Consider the following 16,563-nt stretch of genomic DNA (forward strand, 5'->3'; position numbering starts at 1 on the left):
CATCTTTGGACAGAGCCAGGTCTTCCCCCTGATTCCAGTCTGTATGCTAAGCTAAGCTAACCAGCTGCTGCCTGTAGCTTCATACATACTTCATTCATTCAGCTATGAATGAAGTATTGATCTGTTCATTTAACTCTTTATAATAAACCCAATAAGCAAATCTCCCAATTGAATTACTATCACAAGGATAGCTTAAAACATTGTTACCCATCAAAACAGTTTAGCTTAGTAAATGTAGTTTAGCTTTTATTCTACTCGTGTTTTTCTTTTATAGCAGTTATACTCCCAAGTTTCAGTTTTCCTCTTCAAACATTATTTGTCTTGATAACATTGGTTCTGTGACGACTAAACTGTGTGTTAGTCAACTAACCACCTCATACCAGAAGTCACACATTTGCTCCTGCGAAGCTCTTTACGCAACTTTTTGTGAATTCTAAATCGGTGAAATGATCAGCTGCTTTAAACGAGTGAGGTCTGACACGTTTTATTTGATCTAACATGTGTTTCACAGTCACAGCTGTGAAGCTCACTGTGATCTCATTCTGTGTGATTCATATTCAGTCATAAAAGTTCAATCATAAAAGGCTGGGTGGAGACTCTTCCTTCATTGTTAAAAATAAATACACGGCCCTTTACCACCACTCATGAGTCACGATAAAAAACAAAAAGCAGGAAACATACCGCACATAGCTCTACACAATCATGTCATTTTCAATCTATAGTGTAAAAATACATGCAAGTAGTGTAATGCATATAATTTGGCATTTCATTGTGCAAGTTTGTCATTCCATATTTTTAAATATTTGACCTAAACTTCTAGACAAAATCTATGCGCACAACTACTGCATCGCTGCTTTTCATGAGCAGCTGGCTGCTGTGCAAATATAGAATCAGAAATAGTTTTTTTTACATACTTGAACATAATACGGATCATCCAGCAGATTAAAAAAACAAAACAACGTGTTGCTCAGGCCGTTGGTGAATGAGTTTTTGTCAGAGAGATGTTCTCAGTTTCAGTCCTCTTCTCACTGCAAAGGTGAACTCTTGGTGGGAATCATTATGCTAGACTCCATGCTTCTGATCAGAGGCACTGAGGACAGACAGAGGGAAACCAACGTGTTAAAGAGTTCAACTTAAACTCAAAGATTATGGAATCAAATGTAATTGCCATTTTAAACGACACACACACACACACACACACACACACACACACACACACACACACACACACACACACACACACACACACACACACACACTTAGTATAACTTTTCCAGTTGCAACTTCAGACCATTATGATGTAATTCCCATTATTTCCCACAATGTGTTACAGGTCAGCACACGTATTCTGTGTTCATTAGAATGCCGTCATAGCATCAAGTTCACTGTTCACACGTTTTTTTCCCAGATAATCGTTTATGTTGCTCCTTTCCACAGAATATCTGCACTGACCTCTGCCTGTACTCTCATCTGATAGTCCAGTAAACTTTATATCTCAATACACAAGTTGTCTTTTTGAGCCGTTGACTCACTGATGTTGTGAACAACAATATCTGATTTCCATCTCGATTCAATTCAAATACTCTCACATGTTGTTATAGCTCCTATCTGACTTCCTATTGCTATCATTTTAACACCGAATGAAGTTAAAGCACAACTTCAGTCATTGATTGATCTAAATCCCTAAACCACCTTAGGCTAAATGCTACATTTGTTTTCTTGGGAGTGTGTGTGTGTGGGTTGCATCTCTCCTACCTGTATAATACACATTTGCATCCCATCCCTCCTTCAGCCAGGCAGAGTTCCTGGTCTCCTCGCGGGACTGGAGGCTTTCATAAGCTGCAAACACAGTTGACCAAACCGTATATGACATTAAGTGTGAATAAATTCATGCCATGCTCATACAAAACATTTAGCTTTAACATTCTTAAGAAATTGAGTTCTGTTCTAGCGGCACAAATAATGTTCAACTGGGTTAAACCTCAGGAGCTGGAGCCAAAGAAACATGCAAACGAATGTTTCCTTTTTTTCAATTTGATGAGACACAGAGGAGGCAAAATAGCTATAAGCAAAGTAATTCTGCAAAGTTATACAAATCCCTTTAGAACTGCCTACATCTAGGTAACACTTTAGATCGTTAGGGGTATTTCATTTGCCTATTTTGTGGGTCAGAGGCTGTCATTCGTGAATGGGGCCAGTCATTCTGACACTCATGTAGCATATGTCAACACCAGCATCTGACCGTGGTACTGTGTTGGCTCCATTACAACATCACTGAAATACGGGTCAATGATTGACATGGTTGCATATCAAAAAAAAACTAAGTGGCTAAGTGTCAAACTACTTTATCTGGACTAGTCACAATTTTCTCAGGTTGTTCTACATTTGTTTTTTGACACGGTGAGTCAAGTCAATTTTATTTATTTCACACATTTGCCTTTAGGGCAGACATGAAATAGACGTCTTGTGACCAGAAAAGACCAACATGGTAAAATTACAGTTCGGACAGTCAGCACGACAAAATTATACAAAACCTGCAGAGGACAATAAATGCAGTGTTTCTACTTCAGTGATTCCTGTTTTATCACGTTCTTCTAATCATCAACCCCGAAAACCTGACATGCATTTTAAACACGACATCACCAGTTTAAACTGCCTGTACAGAGTCGTAGCTTGTTTAGCGACCATCTCCTTTATGAGAGGTAGTAAAGCCACGATATCTCTGAGGCGATGAACGAAAACGTCACACACTCACCCCACAAATGATGAACAACATAAAGGTCGCCGATCTGTGAGAAGAACCCGCCCACTGCTTCTTTGTTTTCCTGTCTGTATTTGATCGCCCTCGCCCTGTTGTAAGACATTTTATTTTATTTTCAGGAGTGTAATGATGACCTGAACACCTGCAATACTTCATGTTTACGATGGAAAAGGTTCTATATTTTAAGAAAATGAAGCTTGATGAGCCTTACCAGTGGTTTCCCCATTCAATCATAGTCCCTGGCTGAAACACACAAGGTCAAATATTAACACAGCTTTGAACTGAAATAGGACATTTAATAAATTGCACCACGATCCCTTCACACAGGACACTTATTTTACATGTACACATACAGCCTAATCAGCCAAAGTGCTCATTGTATATAAACCAGCACGGTCCCACCAACAGCACATTCATATCTTATTTACTTTACACAGATCAATCTACTCAATGTGACATATGAGCCCACATGCAGGAAGAACAGAACGTTGGTTGCACACAGATTTTTATCATGGCTGTGTTTTCAACCACTTTATCAGGTGCGCTGCTCCATTCATGCAAACCTCTTGGCATTAACGTGTGCTGCAATGTCTTGTTTATCCTAAACCATGCAGTCAAACTGCATCTTGTCAATAGCTGATCTAAAAGCTGAGATGTGGTCGCTGATAAAGAGAGATAAGACGACAATTTCTTGACTCCTTCTAGGAGCTTTTTCTTTTTTTTCTTTTTTTAATGCACTAGTCAATTTTCAGATGTTGTGCTACTTTGCTTCCATAGACGTCTTCTTTCAGACTGCTGGAAAGAAAATATCAAAAATGCACATTTAGGTTGTTTCTTTTACTACTTTGTCTATTTATCCTAAACGCACCAAAAGTTAGGATTAGTTAATGCCTCATTTGAATATCTAAACATACAATTTCACAAAAAATATCATTCATAAAACATTCATAAAACATTTTCTTCCTTTTTCTTTAGTGGCTGTTGACGGCATTTTCTGATTCATGGAGTGATTAAGAGACATATCCAAAATGCCCTCTGAAAAAACCTTTAAATAATCATGACATGGCTGTAATACAAATAAATCGGGCTACTCAGAAAGATTACGTTACACATTTTCATTATCAACTTCATTGTGTCCCTAGATTTATACAACAAATAGAGATCTTCAGAAAACATTACATTTGTAAACCGTTAGAGTTTAATAGATCTCTGCAACGGTATGCTATCTGTAGTCTTATCATGTAGAGAGGCATTACATTTGTGTTTTATTTGTAGTAAAAATACATGTTACACAACTGAGAGAACTGACTGATTAACTGCGTAAAGTCTCTTAGAACTCAAATGAAATCAATGGAGCTATATTCTGATACTTGTCACATGTCATGCAATTGTAATGTGTGGAATCTGTGGGTACCTTGAGTTTATAGGTTCGCATTTCATAGATGTTGGGTCCTGGTCTGGGCACGGGTTCATTCCAGAAACTGAACTCCAGAAGGAGCTGATTTCGCCTTGAAACCAACATTTTAGCCCTCTCTCTCCGAAACTCTTCATACTCCTGAAGAGAGATAAAAAAAAATATTTTTACAATAAGAATATACAAAGATATACTATACAGTGCTTTTTCTATTGCAGCGTGAAATCAAATTCTAAGCTGCACTTAAAATATCAGCCTTTTCTTGAACTTCCTATTCTGTCTGACAACGTAAAATATTAAGAAACAGTTCAGTCAACCTTGTTGTTGTTCAACTTCATCAGACATTCAGTCAACGCTGGGTAGCCTCCTCTGTATCGCCATAGATGCACTGCGAGGAACAAACCAGCAGATGTCACTGTAGCACCGTGTGAGGACTGATGCCGCCCACACAACACAGAGACACAGACCCATCACCATGCGATCACTTCTTGTTGTCACCGAGTGCTGTTAATGTATGGTATACACTGTAAATGATCATATGTACAAGGAGAAGTGTTGCCGGTGAGTCATCTGCTATAGTGTCTGTGCATTTCTCTGTGATGCTCTGCCAAACAATTTACAGCCAGCTACTTGAATCAAATGGTGTCGTTCATGAGGCCTTGAGAACGGAAAAGCAGAGACGAGAGCAAGAAGAGGCGACTCTTCTCATCATTTTTTTTAGTCATGTTTTTTCCGCTTACCAGCTTGGTCCTGTTCTCCGTACCAGGTATTCCAGCTTCCCACCACCTCACACGGGTAATCCTGGTCCTGATGGAGCCTGATTTGTACCTCGGCCCTAAAGGGGCAGCACGAAAGAAGATGCACAAATTCTTCACACGTTGTGTGACAGCGGCAGTTATAAATATGCTGTCACTTCACCGCAATGACCAACTAGAGGGCACCCAGAGAGCTTAAAGTCCACAACTGTCCAACTTACTGTTTCACCCAAACTTACTTCAATTCTACACAAAATTACTCTGAAGAATACGATGGAGTAATGTCCATCTTGTGAATGTGGGAAACCTATTAGCTGCAAAGCATAATTTACCAAATTTGTCAGATTGTATGGATGTATATAAAGCTTCTTTTAGTATTGACAGAACTTAACTTGACCAGTGCAGTTAATGCAGGGAATGTTTTAAAGCAGTGAACACACTCACTCTAGACTGTTGTATGCTTCCAGGCACTCTGGTTTGACGTTGTGAACTGAAAAAGAAAAAAAGAGAGACAGACAGACTTTTCAAAAGTGGATGTTTTTTTTTTTTTTCTTCACTTTTAAATACAAGCAACCATCAAATTCTTCAACAAAGTAATTTCACACCCCGATTCAACGAAGACTTCTATATACAAAACTGATTCGCTCTCAATAGGTTATAGGCTACGGCTGGTAGAGTGCTCAAATGGAAATCCCTACATGGTGTGACGTACGCCACAAAAAAAGATCAAAGCCCTGCGAAGAACGATAGATTTCTCTGCGAGAGACAGACACAGTTATCACCACAGACTCTAAAGAAAAGCAGGAGAAATAAATGTGGGATGTCGCCTTGTAAACATCACAGACTGTATACATCACACTAACATAGAATAACTTGTTGCTGCCTGTACGTTTCACATGTAAGGACTTGTTACATTGTAGTCCACTGCTTGTTGCTCATGTTACTTTCAGTTATTCTCTGAGGTCACTGAGGCCATTCCGGATTGAATTTAATGAACATTATTTATTTAGCCCTTTTTGTTCTTCAGGAACAAACGAATGTTCGACTGTCGAGACACGAGACAGAATCCACTTCATTATAATATGATGTGACTGCATCACGTTCACTCGCGTTCAGCCTCCTGCAGCCTCACGCTGAAAGAACATGTGCCGCCACTTGAAAAGTAAGAAAAAGATCTTGTGCCTACATTGGATTTTGTACAGGTTGCTGGTCTCTCTCTTTGACAGCAGGTTGGAGTGGGCATCTTTCCTGGCATCGACTTTGTGCGGAAATATGGAACCGAGCCAGCCTTTGTCGCCATTCTCTGAAAAACTCCTACACAGAAACAAGATAAAAGAAAGTTTTCACAAAGGCTCAAAGCAACAACATAAAAGTTGTCGATATTAAAAAAGAAAAACTTAAAAGGATCGTGGAGATATGCGTGACATATGGGCTAAAAAATAGTCATGCTAATATCCTTTGATACAATAAAAAAACATGCATACTGTATGAGTGAGTGGGCTGAATGCCGTTGCTTGTGTCTTCAGCATAAAACTTCTTCTCACCCACTCTGGAGTGAAATAAAAGGGGAATATCATTCACTTTAAGAACTATTGTTACAATCTAAGAAGCTCCAATTAGTATTTCAACATGAATAACTGCCTGTCAACGTGAGAGAGCAGAGAAATAAGAGTTTAAGGAGCTGTCCTAAAGTTAGTGAGCTGGAAAAGACTATGACAGTGGCATTAAAGCAAACAATGACTAACCCACCGGTTACACTGACATATACATTACTTATTTATGGCTCATAATCACAAAGACACATTGAGTTAAATATTATATACAGAGCTATATATTCTGTATATAGAGTGTTAAAAACAGCTCCAACACACATTTTTTAAATGACCTTCATAGCTACTTATAAACTCATTACTTTTTTAAACCAGTTTGAAGTTGCGTCAATGTCGACGTTAATCTGAATTTGTGATTTTTTTCTCAGGGTGTGAAGTGTTGAACCAAGAGCAGCCCAAAGAGAATAGTTGGTACATGCCCACTTATGGATTTGGGAGCTCTATTGTGTATTTATTTACTTATATTTGTCACTTTCAAGGCCGTCTTTTGATTCACAAACATTTTCCAAGGCTTTATTTATTATTCTAAAATCCACAAACTTCCAAGGTCAGCGAGATTTCTCATTTTAATATCCTTAAGGGCCAATGACTTTAATTGGGAACTATAATTAGAAATGCATTTCCCATGGCTCCCTCTCAAAAAAAATAACAAAAGTATGGGCCTAGCATTCGAGCCAGAAACGAGTTTTTTTTAAAACAGCCAGCCACAGAGGAAATGCATACAGTGTGGAGGCAGAGCTAAGGTCGGTTACATTCAGTGTCAGCTTCACGGGACAAAGTTCAGAGGTCCAGCGAAAACATATAAGGCAATCTGCCTGTTTGTTTTGTTATTAATGACCCCAATTCCTCAGAGCATTATGTAATACACGCACGCATCAATTCACCATATCACTTAGACCCACAATATAATGTGTTACACTTGAGTAAAGACAAATATTAATATGAAGTTAATAAGGTGAGGGCTGAAAAAGCGACAGTTACAAAGCGGTTAAAGCTCGGTTTAACACAGCAAACACAGAAAAGTCTGTTTAAGTATGTTTTAGTTTTGAGAGTCACATTTAGATATAGAAGTTTAAAATGACATTAAAGTAAACTTCTTTACCTGGTCGCTTGGTTGAGATTCACAGAAAACTTGAAAAGCTTCTGTCCTTTAGCCCACACAGAGGCAACGTTAGTCGTCGCCATGTTGCTCTGTGAAGTAAAAGACTCGGTCTGACACGTGAACACACACACTGGGCTGGTTAATGTTTACTCGACCTGTCTGTTTGATGTTTTGACAGCCAACCCTGATCACCCTGGCAATGGTGAGCCCACCGGAGATTTAAAAACACGCGCGTGGCTCTGTGACTCAGGACAAAGGGATCAATACGCACAATCGATCAGACCCGATTAGTTGAGATAATGAGCAACTTAAAAGGAAAAAAACAACTTTGTTGCTGAAAGACATTTTGAAATCTTATACCAGAAACAGCTTAGTGCTTCAGTTGTAGCCTATGAATAACACCTGTGTTTTATTTAACTTTATTCTAATTATTGGCATCCTTAATGCTTTGGATCTCTGTGTAATTATTATTACACATATATGTCACCAAACAGCAATAAGACTTTAACAATATTAAAAAAAACTGCATTCAGCATACGGTTTAGTCATTTACATCCCTGAAAGAAAACTGTACAAACAAACATCATGAGTAAAATCATACATCATGCGAGATAACCTCTTTCAGAGACTTCAACTAAATTACTGAATGTATTATCTGAATAGTTATAACTATAGTTTTTACGTTTTTCTTTAATGATATTGTGTTCTATGTTTAGCTTTTTACGAGGCTTTTAATGTTTGTAAAGTGTCTTTGAGTATCTTGAAAAGCGCTCTATAAATAAAATGTATTATTATTATTATTGTTAATATACAATGAAATGACTGGGCTCAGTGATGGCAGATCATTTTTGGGTGTATGTGGGAGCGCTACATGTCTCCAAATGACAGCTTACTGTATCTAACACTGTTTGAGTTGTCCCGCTGCAGTAAACAGGTCTCTTATCTAACAGTGGATCGTTCTTTCAAAGCGGGTTTCTCTATTAGACTAGTCATGCAGTACTTAAATCCTTTTTGTGCAACCCACTTTCACATCTTTTCATACACAATGCGATGCTCTCTGATCCCCTCCATCATTCTACCCACTGACATTATATAACATCAAATCAGATCATACCTAAAAAGAATCATACTCAATACCTGTATTGTATTGCCTGTGTTCAATGACTTTAACAGCACTATATTTCAAGCATGCACACATGCAGGAATGTGTTATTCAAACTCTGAATAACTTTAAATAAATTGAATGGGTATTTAACAAGTTTTATTTGCTATAAATGCATTTTATTCAGAGGAATATGCTTTGATTACTTTTAAAAAAAATTAGATCTTTTAAAATTGATATCCTTGCATGTCTCCATCATTTGGTTCATCTGTCGATGAAAACGTCCACAGGGCTTTGACGAGACTCCTTCCTTCTTTCCTGGCATAAAAGTACAGCAATTACAGTTACACTTTTCACGCTTTTGCTTTTCTGAATGCGCCAACTCTGCCCCCATGATTTACTGCAAGCGCAGGGAATATTTCTTTCACTGCCGTATACAAATCTTCGAAATCCTGGTTCACTGTGATGTCCTAGAGAGAGCGAAACAGAAAAGAGCATGAATAAGTTCCAAAAGAAGAAGATTCACAGAAAGTCTCTTAGGGGTGGAATATGTGAGTTACCGAAAAGTCTAACTTCTCCATGGCTGAATCTGGGTTTTCCTGTAGAGACTTTAGGATCCTAAAGCACCCAGCATTCTGGATGGGGTTCCTCCCCATCTGGTCATAGACAAACATTATGTAAGAATATGTCCAGACTGCCACAGATTGGGTTCTTTACTTTGGTTTTACTGCTGTTAAAATTGTGATGAAAGACACTTTAAGGATATTTTGGAGTTTTAGAATTGATTCCCTCTCCTTATGTCATCTCAAAATAAGCCTCCTATTAGACAGAGCCATATTTAATAGTTCAGCATTTTGGTAAACACACTAATGTGCATTCTGGCAGACAGCTAGTGTAAATAAAGTCAGGAAACGGAGGGCAGCTGCGAGCCCGGCTCTGTTCATTTGTTGCAAAATCCCCCTAACAAATAAAGCTCACAAAAAACAAATTATATGTCCTTTTAATTAAGTTAATTCAAATATGAAATTGCGTATGGAAATTGTAAAAAAAACAAAAAAAAACGTCCCGCTTGTTTGACCAGGTAGCCTACCTTCGCGCTATGGCAACAAAAGCTCTTTTATGGCTAGTTTGTAACACCGGATGGCATCATAGCTAGGCTAACGTGAGCATTCAGTAACTGCTTGGAAAGGTATAGCCAAACAGATGCAGAATAGGGGCAGCACTTATGGGCGCCCAGCGAGACAGTTTGATCTCTCCAACACTCAGCTAATCATAATGTGCGAGCGTCATCTGTAAAAGCAGGACCCCGAGTAGTGCCTACACCGGAAGTGCACAAATGCTAAGCTAACTGATTGCTAGCAGTAACTTCCCAAAGTGTCAAACTATTCCTTTAAGAACTGACCAGCAGCTATCCAGCTAGCAAGGCTACTTTTAACACATCCACACACTATAGTGTGATTTACTGTCTATATCAAACAAATCAAACATAGAAGTAGACTAGATGCAGAAGACAAAGAAGAAAAAAAAACAATGTCAGTAATTAGCTGCCACTAATGCAGATGCAAATTGGATTGTGTCTTTGAACTTTGGTACTCTTCACCAACTGATTTAAATCTTGACCTGCCTAGGTTTTCCAGATCATAGTGAGTTTTCTGACGTTTATACTTCACCAAACACCCAAACTCTATTTTCAATTCAGGAGTGCTAATTTAATCAATTTTAAATGCTCAAACTGCTCAAACTCAATTTCAATGTCCTACTTCACCATAACTGTTTTTCTATCAGTGACTTGTTACAGCCAGATGAGCCCCTGAGCAACCTGCCAGCACACTGACATTAAAACAGAGTACAGTGATCCATTTATTTATCCCATTTTATCCACTGATGCCCCCCATTGTCTTTGAAGCTAGGACCAATCTTTCAACAGCTTACATTCAGGGATTTGATTGTCTTGTTTACTTTGAGGCCCATGGCTAGGTGGATAGCTCCTTCAGGGGGTATTCGGTTGCTACTGTGGTGAGAAACAAAATGGAGAGAACAAAAAAACAACTGTGTTGGAGTGTGAGGGAAGCAATCATAAAGTGTTATTTTTTAAAAGGCATTATTCATCCATGTAGCACAAATGACTGGGAATTTTTGAAGCTTTGTTTTGCTTGAGAAGTTAAAAGAGAGGCTGAAGAAACTGACTTGCTTGAACTTTGTTTATGGTAAAGCTTTAAAAAAAAAAAAAAGGTTACCATCGTTTAAGATTTATTAGTGAAACAAAAAGAGGTTAGTTTTGCCTCACAGTTAGTACCAAACAAGGTAAAACTCTTATTTTTGATTACGAAAGAATGATCTGAACTTCCAACCTTTGACCCTTTTAACTCAGTGAAACTGAATCTGATTACCAGATACCAAGAGAACAAAGACTTGTACCTCACATTCAACTCCTCCAAGATAGCGTTCTCTTTCAGAGCCTGTCCTAAAGCAATGGCTCCTTCTTTACCAAAGCCATTAAATGTCAGATCCACTCTTCTGAGGAAAATGTTTCCCTAAAACAAAAAAAAACTGAAAATAATTAGTCTTTGGTAAAGATTTCTGATGCAAGTACAACTTGAACAAGGTCTCTAAGATGATTATTAACCGAGGACCAAAGGAAGACCTTGATTAAAAGTGAGAGAGCAGATCCTGATGTAATCAGCTTCTCAGACCACAATCAATCAGAACTGAGTGCAGCTTACTGATCGGCGTCCCCTTGATCATCTTGGTCATTAAGATAGACTGCTTCTACTCTGTCTCTCCTGCTGTGAGAGGATTAATGAATACCTGACCACTGGGATAAGCAAAATAGCCATGTTATGATATACAATAAACATAAATCTTCCTCAATCATATTATTAAACTTAATATGCAAGTTTTGTTCACAAATTCAAAAAAATGTGTTGATTGAATATAGTTCAGATATTTTAACACTATGCGATGATACTTCAGACAGTAGTGCAAATGTGTGGCAACAGTTTGGGTAAGACACTTTCCTTATTCAACATGAGGACGGCCTCTTCCTCAAAGGCAGTTCCATGAAGAAACGTTTTTCCCAGTTTAGTGTTAAAAGGATTTGACCTGCCTGCAAATAGCCCTGATCTCAACCCCATCCAAACATTTGGGAGTCACTGGACTGTGAGCCAGGCGTTATCGGCCAACGTCAGTGTCCAACCCCACTGATGACATTGTGACTGAAGGGGAGCAAATGATTCTTTCATTTATTTCCTTTCACTGTATATTACCTGTAGATCCTCTTTTGTCTTCCCCGAGTTAAAAAGTAATTTAATATTTTCAAACTTTGATTTCAGGGTGTATTACCCCGAGGCCATTGGCCAACATCACGGCTCCTCTCCCTTGAAGGCAGTTCCAGGCCAGACTTAGTGATCTCAGCCCTGTGTTCTCTGACAGGGAGTCTCCCAGGTTTTGGCCTTGGGATGGAAACAAATAAGAAAGAAAATCCATGACAACAATTAAGTATTTAAGTAAAGAGTATTTAATTGTTAAACCAAAAAGAATTTCTCAAATAGTAGAAATCTGATTTTGGAAAATCCTTCACATTCAGACTGGTGCAAGGGAAGAAAATCTCAAACGAAAGATATTTTAGTCGTAAGAAAGTCTGATAAGAAGTATTTATTCAAATCAAATACCCACTTCTACACTCTCTGGGACCAATGTGTCTCATCCACAGCAGATTTCACTGAGATGGTGTAAATGTGTGTTATCACAGCCTAAAAGCTCAAGTGAGTGAGGGCCGTAGAGGCAGAAAACCCAAAGAGAACCATCCCCATCATCATCTCACCCACTTTATCCCAAGGATAAGAATGTGCACAGCACTCAGCGGTTCATAATAAAAGAAAGAAAACCACTCTTACTGTGCATGATGGAAAAAGCAATAAAACCATAGCATGAATGTCAGAGTGTTTGATTGGTATACTTTCTCTCTACTGTATGGAAGAGTGCACTCAACAAGCACAAGGATGTCCTTTGATATTTCAGCAGTGGAGGAAATAAAATTGAATATGAAGGGATGAATCATAGCCGCACACATGACACTGAGACACGGTGGTGTCCCCTTTCCCACAGACAGTTATTTTGAATTACCACATCAGATGCTCATTGTATCCGGGTTTGCCATTCTTCCGCAAGGTGCCTGTTGGAAAAGCTCATCCACATGATAATTGAAAGAGGTTTTAATGAAGGCGAAATGTTCTTGACCTTTGAATGCCACTGTCTGCTGCTGCCTGCTGTCCTGTGACTGCTTAGCGATAAGGCTAATGGTTTTCACAAATTCTAATGATAGTAGATACCAGTAATCACATATATTAAATTATACTGCACTCATAATAGTATTTGCTCAGTTTTAGAGGGCTTTATTGCATATTCATTTATCATCATTTATCATTTATTATGGCAGAAAAGATAACTTTGCATTCACTTACACAGCTGCTTTTAGCAACTACTTACTATCTGTCCCAATATGTTTGTGCTCTAAGGGAAATTCATGGAAATCGTAATGCTGCAGCAGACAATTTTATTTTAGACAATAACGTGCTTCCAAATTTGTTAACAGTCTGAAGTTGAATGGTGCTAAATTTGAAATTCAGAGCATTAATATAGCAGCAAACAACGAATTGCAATGTAAAATGTGCTTTGTTGACATAGCCGGGCCGTCCATGCGTGCATGTGAGTATCTCTGTTGTGCCCCACCAGTAAACTAATGGTTGCCGCTCTGCACTACGCTCATAGTGCGGTTATTGCTAATAACGCTGTCCCCACCCTCCGGTTCCCCCTCAAGTAAACACTTTTAGCGCTGTCAGCGCTGTTAGCTGCTAGCCGCTGACTCAGCTGTCTCCAGGTTGACAGCCTTTTGGAGGCAACAGCCGGAAACCTTGAGCACTGAGAAGTGAAGCCAATGTAAAAGTGCCCTCAACGTGCATTCTCTCTAATGGCCATCAAGGGGCGACTCCTCTGGTTACAAAAATAAGTCTCATTGTATAGAAGTATATGAGAGAATGACCCTACTTCTCACTTGATTTATTACCTTGGTAAACATTGTGAAGATGAGTTTATGACCTCAATCGCTAATTTCAAGTCTTTGTCATTACAGCATGATGATCATTTAGAAAATGATGGCGCCATTTAGAGTAAAATTGGCGATAAATCATCTCATTACTCACATCTCTAATTTCTGGGTTCTTTAGTTCAGTTATCTGGTGCTGCTAATGCCAAATATGTGAAAATATGTATCTCCAGAGTAAATCTTTTATATCAACTTAATAAAAATGGTAGCCAGGGGTACTGTTTCATACTTTGAAAGGGTAAGGCCTCACAGAAAATATGTGACCGTTACTATATCTAACTAATTGCTTTGCTACCTGCGCGCTCTCCCAGAGCGTTGTGGCTGAGGTCGAGGTGCTGTAGCTTGGAGTTGGCAATCAGTGCCGGGCCGAGGTGCTCAGCCGACCGGTCTGTGAAGTTGTTTCCTGACAGATTGAGGCTCACCAGGCTGCTGTTCTCCTTAAGCATTCTGGCGACGGCTCTGGCCCCATAATCCCCAAGATTGTTGTTGGATAAATCCACTTCTGGGATTAACACAGAAGTTTTTTGGAGAAAAAAGGCCGGTTAAATGAACAATTTGTGGCAGGAGAAGCTGATGTGTTTCCCATCACGAAGAGAGTCCAGAAGTGCAGTCGAGTAAAAAAAAAAGAAAGTTTTACTGATTAATGAAAATTAATGAATAATGAATATTTGTAATCATATAATTCTCACATGCTATTTTCCCTTTTTTGAGGAAATGCCCTATGGGAAGAGATACACAGCACTTCATCCTACATCTGAGTGGTTCAAAAGCTTTTCATAAAGCACCATCATCTGGTCGGAACTTTTTGTTTTGTCCAATGTTATGGTTTTTGCAAAACTAATGACGACTCATCTCTAACTTTTCAGAGTTTTCATTTTTGTTTATCTATTCATTTGAAAAATAGGCTTCCGTTAAAATGCTGTGTCGGCTAATGTCTGCTGCAGCATCAGCTAAAATACACGTCGGCGAATAATCTGTTATACTGTATCATATTCAAAAAATTGGATTACCCTTAAAAGTTGAACAGTGGTGCGTGACAAAGGCAGTTTAAAGCCTGCATGACTCACAGGAGTCATTCTCCATAGATCCCTCCATTGCTTCCCTGAACTGCACTAATATTAAATTAGAACCCAGATATATATGACATATAATTGGGGTGAGAGTGGCGTGCGAGTGGGAGTGGGGAGGGCACTTTTGCGAGCAAAAAGTGAAACGGAGTGAGGGAAAAGGAAGAGAAAATGTGTGCATGCTTGAGAGCTGCAGTAAAACCCACCTGTAATGTAACAATTTTCTTTTAACATCTCGGCTATAGCAGCTCCGCCCATTCCTTCCATCCAATTATCTCGCAGGTTCAGCCTGAGTATTGAAGTGTTGGTTACCAGGGGAACTGCCAGTGCTTTGGTGCCCTGCAAACACACAACCAAAGTGAATTTCTTCTGTTTTGTTCACCGCAGTATATTTTCTTATCTGTATTCCAGTTAAAAAGAGTAGATGCACTGATGCAGGTGGGCAGAGAGCGAGCGAGAGAGAGAGGGAGAGGGAGAGAGAGAGAGAGAGAGGGAGAGAGGGAGGGGGATATTAAACCTGCGTGAGACAAATGAAGCAGAAGGGAGCTGTGTGGAGGCGTGGGTCAGAAATGAAGCTCGCAGAACATGAAAAATATAGTTTCTAGCATGGCTAATGAGAAAGTTGGCTGCATGAAGCCTTATGTTAACTTGATCTTCAGAAAAAGAAGGAAAGCAAGAGAATATAGTGTGTTTAAATGCCTGCCAAGACGTGAGAAGCCCATCAATCTGCAAGACATTATACAAATAACCTTTGGCAGCTGCACTTTGTTACTTTACTTTTACTCCCCGTGATTGACAGGAGAAGACTTATTCAAAACCCAATTTTATCTGTCTGAATGATTTTACTGAAGCTGAAACCTCGGGAAATGGCTTGTTAAGGAATGGATTTACTTTACCAACTTTCATTTGCAGCGTTATGGACTAGTGGAAGCCTGTAAAAACGTCACGCTGTGGTTGCTAAGAGCTCCGGGCAATCCATTTTCACATTTGCAGAAGATGTAGTCTTCGCTCAGTCAGAGATGGACATCCACAGAGCGATTCTACACTGATTCATTGTGAAATTGACAGATAGTTGTAATTGAATTGTGGGCTAAAATGAAGCTATATAGGGTTTAAATGTAAAAATAAAATAATTTTTAGTTTTTCAAGAGTATGTGGTAAAAAGTAAATAAAGCACACATGCACTTAGTAAGATCCGTTAGTTCAATTCCACATGTAGTAATGGATTTGGAACCTTCGATTATGTCTTTGTAGATCCGTATGTATGTGTGTGTGTGTGTGTGTGTGTGTGTGTGTGTGTGTGTGTGTGTGTGTGTGTGTGTGTGTGTGTATATATATTCTGGGTTGTATGAGAGCTAAAACATGTACACACAATATTGACGTTGGTCACAAGGTGAAACGCATTAGCCGTCATTTAGGATAAAAAATAAGAACGTTGCTCCCAGAGCTAAATTAAAATTCAGATTAGCCTAATGAGCTCTCACCGAGTCCAAATCAACGCCAGCAGCGTTACCTCTCTTCAAAGGGGTGAATGTCTCTCCACTTGAATGTGTACTGCCAAGATCTATAACGGACTCGACTTATGCAATTTTATATGTAAAGTGTACTGCAAAGATATGTACATGCATGATCTATTTCATGGAGAAAA

At 39.0% G+C, this 16,563-nt stretch overlaps 1 protein-coding gene across 1 annotated transcript; it reads right to left on the minus strand.

The window, feature by feature from the left end:
* Positions 1-417: 417 nt before the first annotated feature.
* nipsnap1 (nipsnap homolog 1 (C. elegans)) lies at positions 418-9,059 on the minus strand. The gene is made up of 10 exons (XM_079161400.1): positions 7,643-9,059; positions 6,117-6,244; positions 5,375-5,420; positions 4,916-5,010; positions 4,493-4,563; positions 4,176-4,316; positions 2,973-3,004; positions 2,756-2,850; positions 1,756-1,839; positions 418-1,090 (listed from the first exon to the last, which is right to left on the minus strand). The coding sequence occupies exons 1-10, from the start codon at positions 7,723-7,725 to the stop codon at positions 1,026-1,028; spliced, it is 840 nt and encodes a 279-aa protein (XP_079017526.1). The 5' UTR covers positions 7,726-9,059; the 3' UTR covers positions 418-1,025.
* Positions 9,060-16,563: the final 7,504 nt, after the last annotated feature.

This window comes from Pholis gunnellus (genome assembly GCF_910591455.1).
Source record: "Pholis gunnellus genome assembly, chromosome: 6".
Taxonomy (NCBI): domain Eukaryota; kingdom Metazoa; phylum Chordata; class Actinopteri; order Perciformes; family Pholidae; genus Pholis; species Pholis gunnellus.

What these genes read in the sequence shown, in the direction of transcription:
- nipsnap1 (XM_079161400.1), bottom strand. Translation starts at nt 7,725, where the DNA reads ATGGCGACGACTAACGTTGCCTCTGTGTGGGCTAAAGGACAGAAGCTT. An exon ending in CGGAGAACAGGACCAAGCTG is followed by an intron (nt 4,564 to 4,915) that starts GTAAGCGGAAAA and finishes TGTTCCTCGCAG; the next exon opens with TGCATCTATGGCGATACAGA. An exon ending in TGTTGTTCATCATTTGTGGG is followed by an intron (nt 1,840 to 2,755) that starts GTGAGTGTGTGA and finishes CTGTGTTTGCAG; the next exon opens with CTTATGAAAGCCTCCAGTCC.